Raw genomic sequence first — 24,219 nt, 5'->3', positions numbered from 1 at the left:
TTTCCCTTGCTAGCCCTCCTCCCTCTTGGCAGTACATCTTCCTCTTGAATTCAAGCATACTGTTAAAATTTTTCCAGAATTGTAAGCAGGTATTGATAAGAACATATATCTGTGAGCTGATACAACAGCAATATTCTATAGTGTACAAATGGTGCATTTAATGGCATCTAGCTGCCATATTAATGCTGTTTTGCTAATCAAGTTGGCAGTGCATTTATTTTTTATCTGGGTCCATGTTGTTGTGAAATAACAAGGGACTTTCAGTGTCTGGTATACTTTCCTCCTTCCCTCTCGTGCCAGGCTGGTGGTGGGTATTTTCTGGTGGTGAACAGTACAGATTCTAATGGCTAGATTTCAGTACCAGAAGCTCTAATAATTTTCACTGCAGCAATATCATTAGCAGCAGAATAGCAATAAAATAGCAAGAGTTGTTATGACAAAGGGTTCTGTGCGGTTCCTCAAGGAAATCTAGGACTTAAGGTTTGCTTTCATTGTTTCTAAACTGCTTGCATGACTCCTCTCAGATTGTATGTATTGCAAAAGCAAGTGTGTGAAGGAGTGTAAAATCAGTGCTGTAACAGCATCCTCTTCCTTACTGTCCTTTGGTAAGGAGCAGAAGATTACTGGACACCTGAAGGCAAGGCAGGGTGGACCTTAAAGGCAAATATGTTCAGAGAGGCATACACTTTCATACGAAGTAATTTGTTACCAGTGAATTTTATGCCTCTCCAAACGAGTTTTTCTAAGATACCACACTGCCCTGCCTTGTACCTGATTGTAGACGAACATGGCTAACTACCTCTCTGACACCTATGCTGCTTGCAGACATGGGGGAAAAAAACCCACATTGCTTTAATTTAAACTTGGTGTGCTTCTGCACCAAGCTCAGCACTTGCACAGAAGTGGCATCATGTCAGCTGCACCCGGCTTTCTCAACATCTGTATAGATCAAATCTTTAGTGGCACTTTTTTGGCGCCTTTATCTAATAGCTGATTGAATCAGCTTTAAATAAAAGCTCCCAAAAGCCCCACTGAAGCACCTGATTTATACAGATGCTGCAGAGCCTTGTTGAAAGAACATGTTGCTGCTTCCAGTAAAATGCCATTTTTGTTTTTTGTTTTTTTAGCACCTGCCCCCCCAATCAGTCAGTGCCCCTAGAATGTAATCGGGGGCAAAAAACTCAGGTCAGATGGCATCCCAGCATTGGATTCCTATGCCTGTAGCCTTTCTGGAAGAAGGCTCTGTAATTTTTTTTTCCTAATTCAGTCCTCAGCATATACAAGTGCCCCATCAATAGATGATTTTCTCTCCTTGTATTAATTTCTTCTAAAGGGCAGCCAAGTGGACTGTTTCCTCAACCTGTATTTTTGGGATAGTTAAAATTAAAAAAAAAGAAAAAGGAAGAGACTTAAGCTTTCAGAGGCTAAGGAGCCCTTGCTACTCCTCCCCATCCTACTGCAGTGGAGTGCTTACATTTCTGCATCCTGTCAGATGGACCCTAACTACCAGGTCCTTTGGGTCCTGTACACGTGAAGAAATTGCCCCTTTTAGTGGCTTAATTGCCCTTTTAATTATTTAATTGCATAACAGTATACATGCTTAGTGGCACGTTATGATTAAATTTTGTAACAGTTTACATGTTTGGCAGCGTATTTCAGTGTAAATGACTTTTTACATAGCAAACTAAAATACTGATAAATAACCACAGAATGAGTAAAACTGCCTCTCCATGGATTGGATTCTCCTGTTTTGTCATTGAGTGTTATACCTCTTTTATCACCTTGGTTTCAAGAACATTTTGCAAGTTTGCTTGTTTCTTTCTTTTCCCTGAATACATTCTGGTTCACTTATTGATTTTTTTTTAAATTGAAAATCAGTTATAATTTTACTGTCTCTTTTCCTCTTCACAGGTGTTTCTCTCAGTGCTCTTCCCATGTATTTGAGTGAAATCTCACCAAAGGAAATACGTGGTTCTTTGGGGCAGGTCACAGCAATCTTCATTTGTATTGGCGTTTTTACTGGTCAAGTTTTGGGACTCCCAGAAATATTTGGAAAAGTAAGTATTACTTTATTCTTTCCCGTATGAAAACAGGAAACAGAGCTACTCTGTGGTATATGAAACCAGCTTGGAAAACAGTTTTTTCCACATCTTTGGAGACATTTTGGTTGTGTGTATTCGTAATTAACATGAGAGAAGTACGTGTGGCTATCATGGGATCTGTTTATTACTGTCACACTTGTGGTCAGCAACGTCAGTTTGCAAAAAACAATCTTCTGTCGATTGAAGAGAGTTGTACATGTGCATTTTGAAGTAATGCAGGGGTGGAGAAGTGGTTTTTGTAGGTAACTGGCTAACAGAGTTCCTGTTGCAATGATTTACTTCATTGTTGGGGGATTATTTTATATTACCAATGTTATTGTAGGTCACCCGGACCTCAGTGTAATCATGTTTTTATTATCTGAGTGTACATAATAAATAATATCCTCTGAACAGCTAACACAGAGGAAAAAGCATCCAGGAAATGCCTGTACAATTCCACAAATATCTCAGTCTTGACTTGGACAGGCCTGCATTTAAAGTAGTTACTAATTAATTAGAATGAAGCAGTAGTCACTTTGGAAACAGAAGAGACACTGAAGCAATAAAAGAATAGAATTACCCAGTCTTATGACATTAGCTGATAAAGCTGTCCAATCTATGGTAATTTTTCCTTCCTCCTTCTTCTTGATGGGAAAAATGGCTGAGCTTTTCCCTTGAATTATTTACGTAATTTTCTTCTACTTAAGAAATAACAAATCGGCACAGAGCTTTTGTCTCATCAGTTTTTATGTGATTTCTAAAAACAATATAAAGCTTGTAAGTTCTGTAACTGTAAGATACCTGTAAGTGATGTTGGCACTAGATATCCTTGTACTGGATGATTTTAATGTTGCTTTTAATATAACTACACTTGTTGTAGACTACAAGATGAAAAGGCATCTTTAATCCTGTAAATTGATGACATGAGAATATCCTTCCCAATGTATGAAGTTACCCTGGTTATTGTGGCTGACATTAGCCTAGTGGCCACTGGATGTCACCATTACTCTGAACAAATGAAGCTGACACTCATCTTATTTGGTACTTGGCAAAGCTTTTCATCCAGAGATTAATTTTCAAAGTGACAAAGTGCTGTGTAGGAAGTACATACAGCAATCCTGTTCCAGGAAAACCTGAGCTGAGATCCTTCATTAACAGACAACCCCACAGTGATAAGCAGATAAGAAGACCGTGAGCTTCCCTGCTTGCCAAAATGTCATGTCATCTATAAATGCCTATCTTACTTGTATACAGGGTGCATGCATTGCTTGCCTTTGTGGTAACACCTTTGAACAGCACTCTTACTGCTCTCTCCCTAGTTTTGTCTTAAATTATCATTTAAATTCCCCCTAAAGCTTATGTATGATTCAGCTTGCCTTTCCATTAAAGAACAGTTTTATGAGGTAATACATTTTGGATGTGATTTCAAAACTAATTTCACACTCCTTGATCATGTTGTAGCAGGTCCAGTGCTGGGGTGGCCAAGTCACCCCTGGTAGCTGCCTGGGTCCTACCCTTTCTGGCCTTGCAGTGTCCCACCCTGTTGTCTTGTCTGCCATGCCTTGATGTTATGCGTGGACAGGGAGTTTGTCCCTAGAGGGCAAGGGGGGTTTGCTTCAGGTCTTAGGCCCTTGTCTGGGCTGAAGCCCATTGCCTTGGCCCACTTTACTCTAGCTGGGTCCCTCTGCCTGAGGCCTACTATACCAGAACCCTAGGCTTTCAGGCCCAACTTCAGCCATACCTGCTGCAGGCACCAGGCCCTCTCAGCTTCTGGTTTTACCCTCTGTGGACTCCAGGTTTGTGCCCCCAGTCTTTGCTGTCTGACACCAGAATCCTTCTGCCAACTGGAGCAATCCCCCCTTTCAAAGAGTCTAGGACCTGGGATGCTCTTGGCACTTTCTTGGTGGTCTGCTTTGCCCCTACAGCTATAATCCGGTCCTCTGGTATTTATACAAATGGCAAAATATGAGCTGCTTTCACAAAGTCTTCCCCCAATCCTGGATCAGAACTACACCATGGCAGCACTACAACACAGGGTCAAAATTGTATATGTTCCACTGTCTGGTGGTGCAGGGGCTTCCTCTCAGCTTCCCTACAGCCTGGAGTCCTTCCTCTTTGGCTAGTTAGGCCTCTCTCCTTCCTGAAGCTCTGCTCCCTGCAGCATTCAGGGCCAGACTGCCTTGCCTCAGGCCCTGGGCTTATATGCCCCTCTCTGCGTCACCTGACCCACTACTTCTGTCCCAGGCATGTCAATCAGCTGCACTATGCTGGCCACATCTGGGCTAGGGAGTCATTTTATTAAAGGGCCTTCTACCCCTACCAGTTCCTCCAGAGGCTGGAGCTAGTCAGCTGCTCCCTGGCTCTCTCTCATCCCCAGTAATGGTGTAGGGTCCCTATTACACATGTGGCCTGTCAAGTGTCTCTTGGCCTGCTCTGAAAGCCAGTTTGTTGTATACAAGGATATTAGTTCTTCAGTGGTTGATTCAGCTGATAGATTATATTTGCTTCTCTGATAGATACTCATCTGCTCTTCTGTACTGTGTCCTATCCACTGAAAAGAAATCTCGTGGTTCAGCAAGGACAAGTGCAAAATCCTGCACTTAGGATGGAATAATCCCATGCACAAGTACAGGCTGAGGGGTGACTGACTGGGAAGCAGCTCTGCAGAAAAGGACCCAGGGGTTACAGTGGACATCAGCTGAATATGAGTCAGCAGTGTGCCCTAGCTGCCAAGCAAGCTAATGGCATACTGGGTTGCATTGGTAGGTGTGTTGCCAGCAGGTCAAGGGAAGTGATTATTCCCTTCTCTTCAGCACTAGTGAGGCCACATCTCAAGTACTGTGTTCAGTTTTGGGCCCCCCACTACAGAAAGGATGTGGACAAATTGGAGAAATTCCAGCGGAGGGCAACAAAACTGGTAAGAGGGCTTGGTGACATTACTTATGAGGACAGACTGAGGGAACTGGGCTTATTTAGTCTAGAGAAGAGGAGTTTGAGAGGGTACTTAATAGCAGCCTTCAACTACCTGAAGGGTGGTCCAAAAGAGGATGGAGCTAGACTGATCTCAGTGGTGGCAGATGACAGAACTAGGAGCAATGGTCTCAAGTTGCAGCAAGGGAGGTTTAGGTTAGATATTAGGAAGAATGTTCTCACTAGGAGGGTAGCAAAACACTGGAACAGGTTACCCAGAGAGGTGGTGGAAGCTCCATCCTTGGGGGTTTTCAAAACTCGGCTAGAAAAAGCTTAGGCTGGGATGATCTAGTTGAAACTGGTCCTGCTTTGAGCATGGGGTCACTAGATGACCTCCTGAGGTCCCTTCCAACCCTAACTTCTATGATTCCATAACCTTCTGCCTTTACCTCATAATTTCCATTTCTTTCAGTGCCTATGTTGTGTTCCTCTTAAGATTTCTTTCTCCTAAGTATCTCTATAGCTGTTATATATATCTAAAATTATAGACCTTGAAACATGCAAAATGTGCATATTACTATTTTGATCATGTTGCCTTTCAAAAGCAGGTACAGACACTTACAAACCTATGATAGTTTCAAAACATCCTAATTATGACTTCTGTTCATTAATGAGATATATTCTAGAAAATGGTTGCCTGCCTACCTTACTTTTACTCTCTTTTTTATTGTGGGATATTTCACCTTGCATTCAAAATGGGTACAATCTTTCCCAATTACTGGCTGTGTCTACACAAGACACTGACTACCCAGTTGTTACTGGGCAGTCATTTAGTACTTGCATAACCAAGCTGCATAACCAGCTGTAACTGTGCAGTAGCACCCTGCCATGGTTGTGTAGTGATGTTGCCTGCGCAGTAGTAATGAGATCCTGTGCAAAAAATGTCTCATGTAGACGTGACCACTGTGTATTATATTTTGGAGAAGATTATACATTTTGATTACTAGTGGCTTTTTACTGTAACTGCAAAGCAAAATCTGCTACCTGCAAATATCTGAATTTCCTTTCCTAATTTACGGTGTCACTGGATGTAAAATGTGGTGAATTGCTATAGCTTTGGCAGAACTCATGGCGAGATGGCACCTTAGAAACCAACTGGTTCAGTGAGACATAAACTTTTGTAGATGACAGCCTGCTTTTTCAAATGGAATATATAAGGCCATGTGAATTTACCATGCCTTACAGCAGTACCTTCAGGCACACTGCTGCATCAGGTGTCCTTCCTCCAAAATGAAATAAGCTGAGCTGAATTTTTTTAGCATCTCTAGCAATCTAAATAGTGAGAGCATCACGCCACGAGTGTGCATGTGCTTTTCTCAGGGACAAATAGCAGCAGCATATAGTTATGCCACTGTTACTTGGCCTGGGGAATGCCCCTGCATGTGTGCTCTGGTGTGCAGCAGTTTGTTCTGACAGGGGTAAGGGAGGCACCAGGCCTGGACCCAGCAGCCTTACCTGGGCCTGGGGGTCTCCCGGGCCTGCAGTAGTGGTAATCCAGGAGCAAGCAGCCTGGCTGGCAGTCAGGGCATGGCTCTGGCCATCCAGGGCTCTGGTTTTGGGTGGTGAAGACCCTGCTTTTTTTTGGTCACTTTTTGGGGGGTCACTTTTGTTGTCCCCCCCTTTTTTTTTAGATACCAGGATTTTCCAGTATCTAATTTTGGCACAGTGCAACAAACCTTTTCACATGCACTGTGTACTTTTTGCAGTGCCTCAAAAGCCTTTGAGGCGCCACGAAGTACACGTTCCCACTTGTGGCCCTTGTTTGCAATAGCGCACTGTGACTGAGACCACCAATGCCAAGAGCACTGAGCTTAGCATGCCAACATGCCATAAAAACTGAGCTGGGACAAAATGAAGATCTGGAGCTACTCCCAGTAGGAGTAAGGGGGCAAAAAGCCTTACTGTTTTTAAGATGGCATTTCAGGGTTATGAATGGGTTAACATGATATTGTTGCCTGCAGTAGCAGGGCATTGGAGTCAGTGAGGTGGATTGTCCCTTCCAATCCTGTGATCCCAACTTCATGGGTGTCTTTTCCATAGATGTTTTGGGCTTTTGAATAAGGCTTTATAAACTTTGACTAATCTCTGTAGCTGAGCATAGCAGTCTCCATCTAAGCGTGGATGTGATGAGGGAAATAAAAATAATGTAGCTGCAATGTCTATTAAATGGGGCAGTTCTGGAACTGTATTTTGCCCTTTGTGCTTAAAACATTAAGCAACTCCAAATGTGATTTAAGTGCTCTGGTTTTAATAAGACTGGGCTGTATGTTTTTTTATTTTTACGTGTTCTTAAATCTTGTGGTTTCAGGGTGTTTTTGTATGCAAAAGATTGTTTCAAAATGCAAAATATCCTAATTCAGCTATTTGAGCCACTCTGCCTACATGCTAATTGAATAGCCAGAGGCTGAGTTCTATTCAGAGGAGTCTTAAATACTTTGATGTGCTTTAAGATTTATCAGAACTCAACTGTTATGATTTGAAAGGATCCACTCAACTGGAAAGATGTTCATGACTAATGTAGCTATTATAGGCTCTCTGAATTCTGTGAGTTGAGTGAAGTTCTGGTTCCACTGAAGCCCAGGGAAATGTTATTATTGACTTCAGTGGGACCAGGACTTGATCCATGTTCTCAAATCAGGTAGATAAAAGTATAGTGGAGTATCTCATATGTGAAACATTTGAACCAATTTAATCATTTGATAGTTAGCCATTTCAGTAATAGAGACTGTTACCATTTCCTCCCCTTTTGTTTCTTTAATGTTTGTTCCTTTCTCTCAGAAGAATCAGTAAATGTTTAAGCACTTAAAAGAGGAAAGAATATCTGTGATCTACCTTCCATCACCTGATCAAAGTGTTAGTTAAAGTTTCGCTATTATTGTCTCTGAAGAAATTCAAGTTGAATAGGCAGCAAATAGATAATGAGAGAGAAAGTAAAGGAAAATAAAAATATGGAGACTTAAAATTGGAGCAACCGAGAGGAATAAGAAAATGCTGAAAAAAAATGAAGAAAGAGCCAAGTGCATCTTAATTTTAGTAAATAGACTACAAAAGAAAAATACCAAGAAGACAAAATATCACCATAATTAAAGCCAGGTGGTTAAATTAAGAAAAACAATTTAAATGAAAAATTTAAAGAAAACATATTTTGTGCAAAATAGAAAGACACAATAACAGGAAGGAAAAGTAAAGGGTTGTTCCTTGCATAAGAAAAAACATTTAAAGGACATTGAAATAATGAATAAATGTAGTGCTTTACGTATTATACAAGAGAGAAATCCTTCAGTGATTTGAATCTGTATAGATAAGGTTACATGGTTGCATTTGAATGTGAACTGTTGTATATGTGGTAGAACTTGTGTAAAGATTCTGTACAAAAATGATCTTGGAAAAATATTAAGGTTGCAATGTTAAACACTCAAAAATAGTTTTAGAATTGAGGTGTCTGTGCAATTTTAATTCTTTCAGGGTGTACATGTGCATTATATGGCATACTCTTTACTTTTATGATTGTATCCATTATGTTTCTAAAGGACCAGGTCTAGTTCAGTGTGCTAGATGGGAAGTGCTTACTTCATATGAATACAGTCAATTTTTTGTTACATCCTCATTGTTCATAGGAACAGGGGGTATGCAAAGTCTTTCTACATTGTTCACAGGAACACAGGGGTACCTCAAGTCTAAAAAGGTTGAGAACCATTGGGCTAATGCAGGGGTGGGCAAAATGCGGCCTGCGGGCCGGATGTGGCCTGCCAGGCCATTCTATCTGGCCTGCCGGGCCCCTAAAAAATTTAGAAAATTAAGATTTATCTGCCCCTGGCTGCCTGTCATGCTGCCCTCAATGGCTTGCCAAAACTCAGTAAGCGGCCCCCTGCCTGAAATAATTGTCCACCCCTGGTGCTAAGGGAAAGAATCCTTGTCTGGTTTCACATAGAGCACATGCCATGTAATGATATTCCATGTTTAAGGACCAGTATCCAACCATAACAGATACAGTTGGACAAGTGCATTCATCTTGCTATCAGGGTATAAACAAATGTTGCCAAGTGAAGCATATCAGCTGATCCGTGCCATTGCGTGAAACACAAATTGCCTGTTGCCCGCATTGGGCAAGGGTCTAATCCTGTGGGACAACAGGCGACCTGTTTCCCACTTACAAAGACATGCCTATGAGATTCCCCAGCTAGGGGCCAGATTCTGTGCATCGAAGGGAAAGCTGGGCAGATACTCTAGGGTTTGAGGGGCCTGATCACGTGCAGAAATTCCTGGGGCACCTAGGATCAGGTCACAAAAGCCCTAGGAGTGCCTGCCCAGGGTGGCTGGAGAGTGCAGGCAGCTTTGGGCTGCCCATGTTCTCATACCATAAAACAAACAGATCTCTGGTGCAGGAAAGTGGCAGAAACTATTACTATCTTTGTTGTAGCCACAAATTACTTGATTTTTATGGCAGCACAAATGCAATGTCTGTTTCCACCCTCAAACAATTGTTTGTTTTTTGGGGGGTTTTTTGTTTTTACCATGGTCAATTTGAATAATTTGTCCAGTCTGCAGCAATGCATATAAACCATTCTGGCAGTTCATGAGCTAGCACAGAAAATGTGCACAGAAGGTGAGTGAAAGCTAAACAAGAGATTGAAAGGGACATCATGGGTTATGAATTCCAGTTTTCTCCTGTTGCAGGAAACCATATTGTATACCTTTACTCATAAATTGATTGATTTTTCCAGGGTTATTTTAAAATACAGTGACTTTGGCCCCAAGTCTTCTCCTTGGAAGGCTTATCCAGGAACATTTTAATTTCCAGTCCAAATTAATTCATAGCCAGCTTACATCCATTTGTTCTTATGTCAGTTTTGTCCTTTAACTTAATTCAGCTCTTTCTTCTTGCTAGTAATTACTCCACTGACATACTTACAGACAAATCCTATCATTTCTCAACCTTCATATTGTTACACTAGATAAGCCATGCTCTTTGTCTCAACCCATAAGAAAGGCCATCCATTCCCTTGATCTTCCTAGCAGCTTTCTCTGCTCCTGTTTCAGTTGCATTTTATTCTGTTTTTAACAGGGGTGACCAGAATCATACACGCTACTCCATTGTCTGTACAGTAGCATAAATACTTCCCTAGCTATAGTTGAAATATTTTGTCTGATACTTAGATTCACATTTACCTGTTAACATCCATATCACAGTGGTGAGTCATAGACATTCTAGGATTGACCGACATCCTTCTCTTTCACAGTTGTTTCCTACTGATGACCCCCAGGTTTTAGGACAAATTCTTATTAGTTCCTAGTGTCTGACCTTGCTTCTTGTATTATTGAATTTCAGCCTACTCCATTACATGAATCCTCAAGATCATCTAGTTTCTACTGTGATATCCTGATCCTCCTTTGCACTGACTCCTAACTTTGTATTATCAGCAACTTTTAATTCATTTTTAGTCTTTCTGCCAAGGTCATTAATAAAAATAATCAATGATGGATCATAAGTCCTGTCATAGTCACTCTATTACTCCCGCTTTTCCAGTAAAATAGTTTTTCTTCAGCTAATTCTTTACCAACCTAAAATTCTTGTATTAATTCCCATCTTCCCCAGAATAAACTAAGCATTATAACACAGAAATCAAACACCCTACTGAAGTTTGTTTAAATTAGATATAGTGCATTTCCTTTGTCTAGAACAGGGCAGTCCAACTTCTAAGTGGTCCAGGGCTGCATCTCTGTGGGCCTCACCAGTGGGGGCTACATGTTCCAGGGTCCACACTACTGTGAGCCATAGGCTTTCAGGCTGCAACATACCCCTCTTCACACACACCCCCCCCCCCACACCTACAACATGCATGCAGGTGGCAGCCCTCCATTTCTATTGCTGTACCATGCTGCAGTGCTCTTCTCTGTCTCCTGCAATGGGAGCAAGAAGTAAAAGCTTAAGGAGGGAGGGGGAGCCTGGATGTCCGGCTGCAGCAGCAGCCAGAGCAATAGGAGTGGTGGTGGCTGGGTAGAAGCTTGGGAACCACATATTAACCCCTCGTGGGCTGCTTCTGGCCCATGGGACACCAATTGGATAGCCCTGATCCAAAAAAAAATCATTTTTCCTATCAAAGAAATCTATCCTGTTTATCATGATTGGTACTACTCAAGGTGAAAGTTACATTTTATCCCATTTTCCATTTATGTTCATGTCTCTAAGATTTGATGTCAATGGTATATAGGGCTTTGGAACCAAAGAAAGATGACTCTAATAACAAAGATCACTTCACCATGTAGAAGATATTTAGGATTGTAAATCCAAGAAAAAAGATGACAAAGTCGATTACTACATTTGCTCTCTTCCAATCATATAAAAACCCATCTAGATTCTATATTAAAAATCTTTGTTACTAGACCTGCAATTTCTTGCATTTTTTATTTCAGAAATTCTCAGATTCCTCTGAATTGTATGTATTGAAGCTCTTTTGAAGTTAGTTTTTACCTCCATTGTGGCAGTTTCCGTTCCTGTCCTCACATTCCCATTAGCCATCCTGTCTTTGTTCTCATGTTCAGCATTGAATAGTTTGCCTCAGCTTTCAGTAAGGATAACATTTATTTTGGGCCATTCCTAGGATATCTTTCAACTCTGTCCTCACTTCAGAGCTGCTCCATTTCTTTCCACATTTTCTTTTCATCTATATTCCTGGAGAACCTTTTGATATTTATTCTAACATTCTATGCAAGATCTAACTCAGTATGACTAAGTTTGGCAAGTCTCCCTTTATCTCTACACTTACGAGCTTTGAGACATAGCCCTCAGTTCCTTTTTGTTCTTTGCAGGTTCTCTGCTTATTCATATGTCAAGATAGTTATTTATTTAGTTCATTATATGTGTTGAGGTGGTTATTCATTTAGCTGTTTCTGAAGCCCTTCCCTACAAGATTTTTTGGGGGTTGTCATTATTATTGTTGTTTGTTTTATTTGTGTGCTAGTTTACTTATTTATTTTGTTCTCCTGGCCTGGGGATGCAGTCCCAAAGTAGTTTGCACTTTAGAATTAAAAAAATATATAAATGAAAATAGGCCACTTAAGCAAGCCAGTTCTGGCTCCTCATTCTAGGTCAGTTTCCTTAATTTTTTAGTGTTTACCATTTTGAAATAAAAAATTTTAGCTACTGCTTTATTTTCATGTATCCTTCAGGTCCTTTTACACTAAATGAACTTGTACTGAGTCATTTCAAAATTATTTTCTATAGCCAGATGTTCAATAATGTCCTTACTGCTTACCAAAGGAAGTCTAAAATGGCATCACCTTTGTTTGTTCAGTGGAGGGGTTTTGATGGAGAAATCTGTTTGCTATCCCATGCACAAATAACTTGGCTCTATCTTAATTAGTAGCAGTAATTTTCCAGGCCAACATCTCATCTTTTGAGAGAGAGTAGCAGGGCCTACCCATACAACACTTGTATATTGGTATTGTGCTGGGGGGAGGGCATGCAGCTGTAGCTGGATGTACTTGCCATACTTCAAAGAATTTAGTTGAGTCACTTGTGGAATTCTGAATTGTCCTGGCCACAGGCTGTGCTCCATTTCTGCTAATTTTGTCTGTTAAATAGGATGAAAAATTGATATATTCTTCATATATTTTAATCATCGGAGAAACATTCTTAGGCTATGAACAAGCATAACTGCTAACTATTATATAAAAGGTGCTGCATATTTACTGTTAAACTGTAACTAATAAGTCTGCATGATCTTGTAGTGATAAAAATAAACTAAGTCACAAGAACTTTAATCCCGAATGAAGTGGATTAAGGATAGTTTTGTTACTCTTGTATCCCTACAGAAGCAGCTGATGTAATGCATTTTAACAGTTTATATTGGTACTATTTAATATCAATACATTTTTTATATCTATCTATAGTCATAGGTATTCCTCCTTCTTATAAATGCAGATGTCCCCACTGTACTAAAATTAGATTTTCAGCAAGTGATACATTAGAGCAAATGCAAAAGCGATTATGACAATAGATAGTTGAGATTAAATTAGATATTTTTAGATCCTGAATGGATGGGCTTTTGTTGCATTTGACTCTAAAGCTAGTTACATTGGAATATTGAATTTATAGATGGTATACCTTTTGGGTACAATCTCTTTAACAAGACCCATTATTCAAGTTAGTCATGCTGCTGGTTGTCTACTAGACCTGCTGTGAGGATATTTTTCCCCCATAATTTTGGATAACTGCCATTTTGAACTCATGATTCTGATCTCTGATTCTGGGTCTGATTCTGATCTTTCATATACATAAAAGTAAATAATATCTACTGTAACTTCACTAAGACTAATATGGTACCGATACAGAGTTTTAAGACGAAAATCAGAATTTCATTTACATTTACAAAAAACCTCAGCAGAACAACAACAACTACAAACCCCGTCCCCCAGTGTTTTGCTTCTGTATCTATTGCAGCTGTTATGACACAATATGCTAATTTTCTCACCATCTTGTAGCAGACTTCTGTAACTTGAAGCTAACAATTATTCAGGAAACCATAGCAACTGCAATTGATAACTTGTGCTGCCCCACAAAAATGTAATTGGGTTATCTTTAGTAAGGTGGGATATAAAATATCACCCTGGACTTCAAGATAATTACTTCATATTAGATGTTGTACATGCTACAAATCCAAGAATGCCTAGAATAAAGTGAAAATAAGGCTGTCCTACATAGGACAGAATGTTCCAACACCCATCACCACTTAAATCACTGCCTTTCTGCTCTTCTCATCCTTTAGCTTCTATGATTCCAGTGCAGCCCCCTGCTCAAGTCAGGATTGTCCAAGTATCCACTTACCCTGCTCTTGAAAATTTTCCACGGGGGGGGGGGGAGATTCCACAGCTTCTCTAGGTAGCCTGTTCCAGTCTGTGTATGTGCATGCAGTTATTCCAACCCCAATTGCAACCATCCTGATCGAATGACATTGCATTTGTCCTTGTTGAATTTTATCTGATTGATTATGGACCATTTCTCCAGTCTATCCAAGTCCATCTGGATGCTAGCCCTATTCTCCAGAGTGTTTGCAAGTCCATCCACCTTGATGTTATCTTCAAATTTGCTAAGTGTGAATTTAATCCTATCAATCAAATCATTTATGAAGATATTGTACAGTTTGTAACTTAGGACAGACCCCTGGAGACCCTGACTTCATGCCTTCTCCCAACTAGACATTGAGCCATTGATAACTTCTTTTAGAGCACAGTGATCCCAACAGTTATGTATCCACTTTACAGTACTTTTTTCTAGTCTGTATTTCCTTAGTTTGTTTGTGCCACAGTTTGAGAGTGTCATGGGAAGCATTGCTAAATTCAAGGTACATCGCATCTACTGCTCTCCACCCATCCACAGAGCTGGTCACCATATAAAAGGAAATCAGATTGGTCAGGCATGACTTGTTCTTGGTGACTCCTTGCTGGCTGTTGCTGATCAGTTTGTTCTCCTCTGAATCTTTCATAACAGATTCCTTGAGTACCTGCTTCAGGTACTGAGGTCAGGCTGACTGATCTCTAATGTCCCAGATCCTTCTTCTTCCCTTCCTTAAAGATGAGCACTATATTTGCCCTTTTCCAGTCATCTAGGACCTCATCCAGCTTCTGAGTTCTCAAAAAGCATAGCCAATGAGTCATAAATTACCTCAGCCAATTCGTTCAATACCCTGGGGTTCATCCCATCTGGTCCTGCCAACTTGAAAACATCTAGTTTGCTAAGTAATCCCTAACCTGTTCTGACGCTACTCTAGGCTATCTGATGCCCTCCCTGTCTTTGCTGCCAACTATACTCATCATCTGATAGCTGTCCTTATTTGTGAAGACTGAAGTAAAAGAAAACATTGAAAACTTCAGCCCCTTTGTATCATCTGTAACTACATTGCCTTCCTTATTTCATATGCAACCTATGGTTTCTTTGGTCTTCCACTTATTCTTGACATACTTGTAGAATCCCTTTTTATTGCCTTTTATGCCCCTTGCCAGTTGCATCTCAAATCATGCCTTGGCCTTTCTGATTGGCCTCTTCCCTGGTACTATGACCAAGTTTCCAGTTTTTGTAGAATTCTTTTTTTGAGTTGAAAAAGAACTCATTGAAGAGATTGTTGTCGAGCAAGGCTGGTCTCCTGTTGCATTTCCTATTCTTCAGATGCACTGGAATAACTTACTCCTCCACACTTAAAAGAGCCTTCTTAAAGTTGAGCCAGCTTTCCTGGTCTCCTTTTCCCCTCAGACTTGTCTTCCAGGGGATTCTTCCCACCAGTTCCTTAAGTTTGTTAAATTCTGCTTTTCTGAAACCCAGAATCTTTATTCTGCTGCTGCTCTTCCTTCCTCCCCTTAGGATCATGGTCACCCAAGTTTATCTTTCACTTTCACATTCTCAACCCTGTTTGTGAGCTGCAAGTCCAGAAGAGCTTTCTCTCCTAGTTGGCTTCTCTACCATCTGTTTCAAAAAGTTATCCTTAACATGCTCCAAGAATTGCTGGATTGCTTGTGCACTGCTGTGTTTTCCTCCCAGCAGATGTTCTGATAATTAAGTCCCCCATGAGAACTGGGGAAGCTACCATTCCTATCTGTGACTGTATTCCAGTCATATAAAATATACCACCACATCTCCATAACCCCAATTACATCATAGTACTTCATTTGTACTAGGACCTCCAATTCCTTCTGCTTATTCCCATGCTTCTCACATTGGTATATAGTCATTTTGGGTATTTAATTGTTTGTCTTGTTTTCCCCCTGAGAAATTATTAAGTCTACTACTGTTCCTTACCAAGTTTTTATCCATGTCTCCTGGCTCTTCATTTATCTCTGGGATTTTGTCTCCATCCCCCAGTGAACCTAGTTTAAAGCCCGCATCACTAGGTTAGCAGGCCTATACACGAAGACACTGCGTCCTCTCTTCATCAAGTGTACCCCACCTCATCCCAGTAGTTCTTCTTGGAACACCACCCCGTGGTCAAAGAAGGCAAAGAGTCGTAAGTGATACCATCTGCACAGCTCCATGTTGATCTCCAGGATTCATCTGCTCCTAGCCCAGCCTTTACCCTTGACTGGAAGGATCAAGGAGAACACCTGGGAGAGAAGACCTGTACCCCTGACTGTTGCACCCAGAGATGTTGACTCTTCTATGAACAGAGCACTGTTGATCCGCTCAAGGTTGCCTCTGACAGTCTCATTAGTGCTCATCTGGATGAGCAGCATGGCTGAATGAGGTAGATGGCCAAATGAGTCCTGACAACCTTTCTGTGACATATCAGATGTGTGCTTCTGGTGGGCAGCAGACCTCTTGCGTCTGGCAGAAGGTCAACTTGGCAGGAGGATGCCTCCATGCCCTGCAGGAGGGAGTCACTAATCTCTACCAGCTGTCACTGCCTCTTGGCAGCGGTGGTCTCAGCCTCTCACTCCTAGGATGCATGGCTTAAATTCATACTTTTGCTCCTAGATAATAACCTTATGTTCTATACCAGTGATTCTCAATCTTTCTGGACTCAAGACACCTTTTGTTGGATTTGAGGCACCTTTCATTAGACCTGCCAGAAAACGCCAGGTCTTAGTTTTTCACTCATTTTTTGATTATGGAAAAATAATAGAGCTGTTTTTCTGGTGCAAAGAACTTGGAAAGGTCACTACAGGGAATAGTGTTTTTTAACACTGTGGATTTCTATTTTGAAGTCTCTGAGCACATCCAGATGAGTGCACACATGCAGTATGTGGTGCCGCAGACCCATCTGTGGCGCCGTACACATCGCACGTGCAGGCTTTTCCTGTGCTGCTAATTTGCAACAAGGGGGGAGGTTTTTGATACTGGGAGATCCCAGTGCCAAAAAAACCTGTAGCAGAAAAAAGCAGGGCAGCACACATGGCAGCAGCATGCAGTGCCCAAAATCAGAGTCTGACTGGACAGAGCCACACTCCAGGTGCTGGGCAGACTCCCTGCTTCCAGACCATTGCCAAGAGAACCCCAGTAGGCCCCCAGGATCACAGGTAAGGCTGCTGGCCTTACCAAGTGCTGGCCCCAGCCTCCACTACTCCACCCGGGACAACCTGCTGCACACCACAGTTTTTAGGGACTGAAAAGGACCTTACAGATCATTGCGTCCAGCCATCCCCCCTGCACTTGGGCTGGAAAGACTGCTGGGGTCATCTGACTTCAGCAAGATGGGCATCAAGACGCTTTCTGAAGATCACCAGAGTGTGCATGAATGGGCATTCCCTGGGGACAAGTAGCAGCAGCACATATTGTGCCACTGCTGTTTGTCCCTGTTGAAACGCATATGCCTGCATGTCTGGATCCAGCCTCTAGGTTTATCTTGTAAATCACATACTGGTCGCCTACTAGTGCTAACATTACATAGCACCCTGGGGCAACCTTGAAAGGATCTCGAGGCACCCTGAATAAGAATTTACACTAAACATATTTTTCTCCTTCTGTAACATTAACACATCTAAATATTTTTGGATATTATGTTCCCTCTCCTATCTCTTCTACTGTTGCTTATAGATGTATAAATTCTGAATCTTTCTTTTTGTGTTGGAAGATTTAATTTATGAACACAAATTTCTCTTGTTTGCGTAGGCATGATATAGTATGTCTTTTGTATAAGGCTGTGTATATACATGCAGTTACAGACAGTGCTGATAGCTCCACAGATTATTATTTTCAGCACTTATCATGTTTTCAGTTGCTTATAACTTTGGCAAACTGTAACTGTTTGAGCTGAAGTGTTGCATGGTGTTTTTCTGCCTCAGGCTGATCTTTTCATTTTTCTCTCTTACCTCTTTCCTTAAATTCTGGCCAAAATGGGTCAGTTATTTCCAAAAATGAGTTAGGGAGAAATACACTATTTTGTCTATGCTAACAAATTCTGGCAGCCTTTTCTTTTTTGGAGGGTTCTTATGCTTTGGAACCAAGATTTGGAATTTGGCATTGGGTGGCCTTTTGTTCTTGTGGAAATATGCTCATATTTGGCCAAGTTCAAGAACTGTGAAAAATCACAGTCTTTACAGGCTTGGGATGTACCTGCAATTTGACTTTTACATATGGGAGATACAATGCTCCAGAAATGCATTAGCCAACTGTATTTAAATCAGTGGCTATAGGGGGACAATTTAGGGAGAAAGTCCTCTCCCCAGCATCTTCTCCTGTGGTTCATAGACTAGTTGAAGCTTACTAGCTAAAATAATTGAAGAATCCATCCTGTGAGCAGATGCAGACCTACCAAATCTCCGTTCTGATCATACTGCTTATATACCATCCTTAAAGAGTATCAAAGTATAGCCTCCTCTCCCACAAACTCAGGGCTAGATGGATGAAGCCAGATTTTTCCTTTAGTGTGTTGGAAAGACCATCCTTTTTGGCAGGCATGCTACAAATGAGTCCTGCAGCCTTCCTGAGTGCCACTTTAATCCCTTTCCCTTACCCAGTTTGCTACTCGGCTTTCTGTTCCCTTCCCCGGGCTTCCGGACTAAGCTGTTGCTCTGCTCCCTGCTTCTTGTCTTGTGCTTCCTGCCTGATCTGCTGCTCTGCTCTCTGCTCCATGCCCCATCTGCCATGGTGCTGCCTGTCACCTCCCCAGTCTGCTGCATGGACAGCCTGTCCATGTCACTTGTGGCATCTGTGCCACAGGCTGGCCACCCCTACCATAGTGTTTGATCTGGGTCAGGGTGCAGCTGGACACTTGAACTAAGAACAAGTGGGGTCTTTCTCCTGTTTACTCTGATTTGTTTGCTGGCACCCAGGTAGCATGAAAAAGGAATCCATTTAACTTAAGTGTAGAGTAGATAAAAGCCAGATTGAGGAGGGGAAAACAGAGAAGGGACTAGATTGTGATGCAGTGTTGGTGAGATTAGAAGCAAAGAAGGTGAAAAAAATGATGACTGGGACTGTTTGTCAAGGAGACTGGGACTTGTGACCAGGTGTAGGCAGGGAGAAAGACGGGCTCAGTGATCTGGGATTTGGAGACTAGGATTGGCTGGGCAGTCATCTTATTCCAGTCCCAGTCTCCAGCTGCAGGGCTCACTGTGCCCTGGCACCTTAACATCCCTTACGCAAGGTCAGGCAGCCAACTGGCTGAACTTGTTTGTCCCCAGCTGGGCTGCCAGGCTCCCCAGCAGGGGAGAGCTCCTAATGCTTCCTAGATGGGAACTTTGCTAACTCCAATTGCTGCCATTGGGATCAGTACCTAACCCCAACAGTAGTGGGTCCTGCCATGCATACGTGCGTGATAGGATGTATGGTTGTTGGGATCAGGGATCAGATCCTTTCATGTCATTATCTTAATATATGCCAGGGGCCTATATTATAGCTACATCCTACATAGAAAACCCTTGTAATATAAACTGTGCCTTTATGACAGGTCAAAATTGTTTTATATTGAATAAGCTTTAAATTAACTTAATTTAACTTGGCCTTATATTCAAAATGTTTGTAGCTCCCTTTCCAAATTCCATTTTCCTTTAATACTCTCAGTGGAATGACATATTTGATATAATGGGGTTACTGTGGTTTTTAGAAAAGTTCAGACATGAATCTTTCGTGTTTTCCTGGTTTCCATGTCTAACACTTCTAAGTGTTGCTTAAGTCATGCTGAAATAGGTTATAGTACATTATAAAGTAGCTAGTTGCACACAATCAAAGGCTTCCAGGAAAGCTAAATCACATTGCTTCTCAAAGCCTCATTGTATGTTTGGTTTACTTTTAAAACTGATAATCTATTAAGGCTTTCTATTTGATTCAGACTCAAAGGTTTTTTTAGTAGCTTACTGATATTTTATAAATTAGAAGGGAAATTTATAAAGAATTGCTCCAGGGCTTCCAAACTGCAATAAATGAGAAATGATGTAGATTCAACATTGGGGGGGGGCTTCTACATGTGATGCTAAGTTGCCATAGCAATGGACTAGGGCAATGTAGTGTCAACTAACAAGAACTGTGATGCCACAGCTATGTTGCCCTAGCAATTCACTCCCTCGTTATAGCTCATTGCTATGGTGACATAACAGCTAAAAATAAGCATGCACTGCGCGTACAGCGCGGTATGGTTTGTTACTGCACGGTCATTTAGTACTTCCAGAAGGAAGTACTAAATGACCGCGCAGTAACAAAGGCACCATAGGGGCACATGTAGACATGCCCTGTGTCTATGTAAAAGTTAGGGCCTTGTTACATAGTAAGTTTAGGAGACTTCTGAAACTCTTAACCCCTGGATTGGCTGCAGGCTAACACCTTTAAGTATCTTAAAGTACTTGTTATTTACCTTTAAAGTTATGTCACTCTAGGGCAGGATTATCTCTAATCCACCTAATTTTCTTCTGGTTCCATTAAGGAATGGCCATTCCCTCAACTTTTCTGCCCAAATTGAAGTCCTCCAGCATCCCAGGATGCAGTGACCCCTCTTGAGTCATAGCAAGCGGAGACTCTGGGGCATGGTGGGGCCAGGCACCTTGCCCCCCATGGACATTGGGCAGAGTGAGGGCTGCAGCCCCGAAGCTCCTGGTGGCTGTGGTGCCTTTCACTGCTGCCTGGACCGGCTTGCTGCTCCCATCAGCAGCAACACAGGGAGTGGTGAGCTCTGAAAAAAAAATGATCATGACCCTTGGAGCTCAGGCAGCACCCAGCTGGTCAGCAGCCTTGCCTGTGACAGAACAGGGGGGAGAAAGGGGGTTGCCAGAGGAAAAAAAGTATTGGCCCCTCAGAGCTCAAGCAGCGAGCCAGTCCAGCATTATCATCCAGAGAAAACTTTCAGTATCATCCAGAGAAAACTTTTTCATTCTCTTATGATCTCAAATCTGCTTCCTCCTCTTCCATGACAGATTAAAAAAGAAACACACAAAACATGAGGAGGTTGTGGCTGACAGAACTGACTTTGTTTGCACTAAGAAACATTTTACATAGGCTTCTCATCATGCTCCTGCTCTCCAAGCCTCTAGTAGCAAGTACCAGCTGTGCAGGTGAAGGACAGTCAGAGACTGTTTTTTACCTTAAGCTGTGACTGCTCTACTAAACCAAACAGCACTAAGCCAATTAACATTTGTGCGGTTTACAGTGTAAGGGGTAACAAGGCCCTTTAGATGTTTGTGTAGAAAGGAGAGGGTTGATGCATCCACTTACAGTGAGAAGTAATAGTGTAACAAAGGGTGGGTGTGAATGGCAGGTTCCCCGGGGCATCCATGGTGCTGCAGCAGCCCTGCAGTGTAGCTGTAACTGCTAAGCAAGGCCTCAGGAAAATAACATTGTCAAGGAAGGGCAGTCCTAAATACATGCTTAATTTTTAATCTGCGTTTCAGTGCATCCTTGAATAGATTTGGATTTCAGCACGTGCTTTTCTGATTTAGGTGCCATACTTTGTGTATGTGTCTACATCGCACGGCAATTTGATTGTGCTCTTACTAATGGTACACCAAAGACTGTCATTTCCATCTGACTGAGTTGGATGAAAGGTTATGATTATTACAGTGCCGTCTTTTCTGAGGTATGCCCCGGCTTTTTCATTTGTATCAAGCTGCAAGCAATGTGATATACCTCTTTGCAGTGGCACATAAAACACAAGATGCAGTTTAAGTTGAGCAATTTTCTTGTCATACAGCTGTGCGTGTCCATGTAATTACAAGCTGTGAGCTGCTGATCAGGAGCTTAGAGGGCACCCTGTCCAATAAGTGAAGCAGCCACATGGAACCATTTTACAGCCACCAGACTTGCTGTGCATGACCTTGGAAGCATTGTGAACCATGTTGGATCTCTGCCAGGAGCTTGAGGGTTATTGCATATTTGCATGGGATTTTAACAAAGGAGCCATGTACATTTCTTTCTTTGTTAAATTTATTTTCACAGCAGTGTAATTGCACATGTGATTTTCCAAAATCTGCTTCAGGAACAGAAGTGCCAAAAGCAAGATGAGCATTACCCCTTCACAACCTACCCATTTGATTGCTGGCTTCCTTTGTACTAGTCACAGATATTAAGAAATTAATTGTGATGCTTTGTTTAGTCTCACTGGTCTTTTCATAAATATATATATAAATAAAATATTCTCTAGGGATTAGAAGTTAACATTATAATTTTTTTTTAATTGGTAAGATTCTAGTTTATTCAGAATTCTTTCTGTATTTTCTTGTCTGTTGTCCTATACAGAGCTCATCAATCAATTAATCAAACACAGTTGCAATATCATGTCTCCACATTTGCAGTAAAATCTCATTTTAAATATATATACATACATTATACATTATGATCAATGAGCCATGAACTACTCCTGAAATCTTATTATATAAATTATATTATACAAATAATATAATAAGATTTCAGGAGTAGTTCATGGCTCACTGATCCTTTATAACAATTGCTTAACTTGAAGTCCCACTCCTGAAAATTTCAAGCTTCAGGCTGGAGTTGATGATTTAACTGTGTGGGAACTGAGGTTTTTTTAATACAGTGTGATTAAGAATTATGTAGGCCCTGTACTTCTTTCTCCTGTTGCAAGTGAGAAGGAAAAGTTCAGATATTAACTAGTCTGTCTCCTTGGTGTCCCAGCACCTGGCAATGTTTATAACTCCCATTTTAAACAATAGGTTTTATAAGTATTTTTATCTGTGACTTCCTTTGTTTCCTTTTTTAATCCCATTTTAAATGGAAGAAAGCCATTTGAATTGTTCAGCCACCACCTAATTGCTCAGCAAGCCTGATAGTAGTCCAATCTCAGTTGTGAAGACAAGTAGCAGCTTTCCCTGATGTTATCTTTTTCATACTGTGTTATAATATTACATCTCCCTTTTCATACTGTGTAATTAAATTACAATAAATGTGGCCAAGCAGTACAGAATAGCATACAGGCATTTTGTTGAATGATAGCATATATTTTTTGCAAGATTTTTGACTTGCTAAAAATACACTTTTGAAGTTGTTCTGTGAAATCAGCAGAAATTCACAAAAGATTTTGGAGAAGGAAGGTTTGCTTGGTTCTTATTGAACCAGCAGTAAGCTGGGGCAGATGTTAGACTCTCTTTTGAACACTTTTCATGTCTGGGAAAGAAGCAGATGGATGTTTTATCTGGTATTTAGCTTAGGTGCTTCTTTTCCAGACCTCATTTTTTGAATGCCCAGCTTCAGAAACTTGTAGTCTGAAATGTACAGAGGTGTTGAGTGCTGAGAGCTTCAATCAAAATCAGTGGGGGCTGCATTTTCAACATATGAAGTGCTATAAAATGTGGGCATTTCTTGTGGGCATTTTGATCTTTAACCCCTTTGCATGTTACTTCCCCATCTGTGGAAAGGACATAATTATGCTGTTTTGTATCAGAAAGATTGTTTGAGAAGTGCTTAAAGGCTGAGTGATGAATGTCACTGTGAAACTCAAAAGGAGATGAATCAGAAAAGTTAGCATTTAGAGCAAAATTTGAACCATGTGCCATATGCATAAGCAGCAGCACCACACATTTAATTATAAGGATTAAAACAAAATATTAAATATCTTCTCCCTTGAGAATGTCCTGTGCTGTGCACTAAATGAGAAAAATATGCAACTATTTTCTTTAATATAGATATTTTTTAAATGCCTCTATTCCTTGCTTCTCCTGATGTTATTCAGCTCTCTGTCCCAGTCTTCCCATTTGCCTTTGATATCACAATTGGAAGCTACCAAGCCCATCCAACCCTGCGCCCCAGTCCCTTATCCTCAACTACTTTGGCTTTTCATCTCTCCTCCTGTCTTGTTCACCCTCTTGTGTTCCATTCAGTCTGCCTTCTTCTCTTTACTGCCTGAGCCCCAGCAGGAGAAGCACAAAAAGCACAGGAGACCGTCTAGCTCTTCTGAGTTCCTGTGCCCCACAGTACTTGAACTGTCAGTCATCAGAAACAGTTGCGTGAAATTCCTGCTCATTCCTGGCACCCCTGAGCTGGAGGATTCTAAATATAAGCAGAATATATTGAGCATTTTAGCTATATGTTTTCTTACGAATATGTGTGAACTGAGGTTCTTATATAACTTGGCAAATTTGAGTAAGTTTTTACAGAAAGAACAGAAGGTAGATCCATAGCAGTAGACTAACCCCTGCTACAAAGCATGGCGGTGCTAGAGCTTCTCAACAAAATGATTGTGAAAACTCTCTAATAGGTGCAAAGCAATGTGTTTTTCCCCTATCTTGAGATGAG

General features: G+C 41.3%; 1 protein-coding gene across 3 annotated transcripts in view; it reads left to right on the top strand.

The window, feature by feature from the left end:
- The window catches only part of SLC2A9 (solute carrier family 2 member 9), a 211,408-nt gene that overhangs the window by 59,942 nt on the left and 127,247 nt on the right, over positions 1–24,219 (top strand). For all 3 annotated transcript variants that reach the window (XM_019479664.2, XM_019479681.2, XM_019479686.2), the window contains one exon: positions 1,912–2,057. In XM_019479664.2, coding sequence (XP_019335209.1) covers positions 1,912–2,057 — 146 coding nt within the window. The remainder of the gene's footprint in view (positions 1–1,911; positions 2,058–24,219) is intronic.

This window comes from Alligator mississippiensis, chromosome 2 (genome assembly GCF_030867095.1).
Source record: "Alligator mississippiensis isolate rAllMis1 chromosome 2, rAllMis1, whole genome shotgun sequence".
NCBI classification, from domain to species: Eukaryota; Metazoa; Chordata; order Crocodylia; family Alligatoridae; genus Alligator; species Alligator mississippiensis.
Note: the sequence above shows the minus strand (reverse complement) of the source record. Positions and strands in the feature narration are given on the sequence as shown.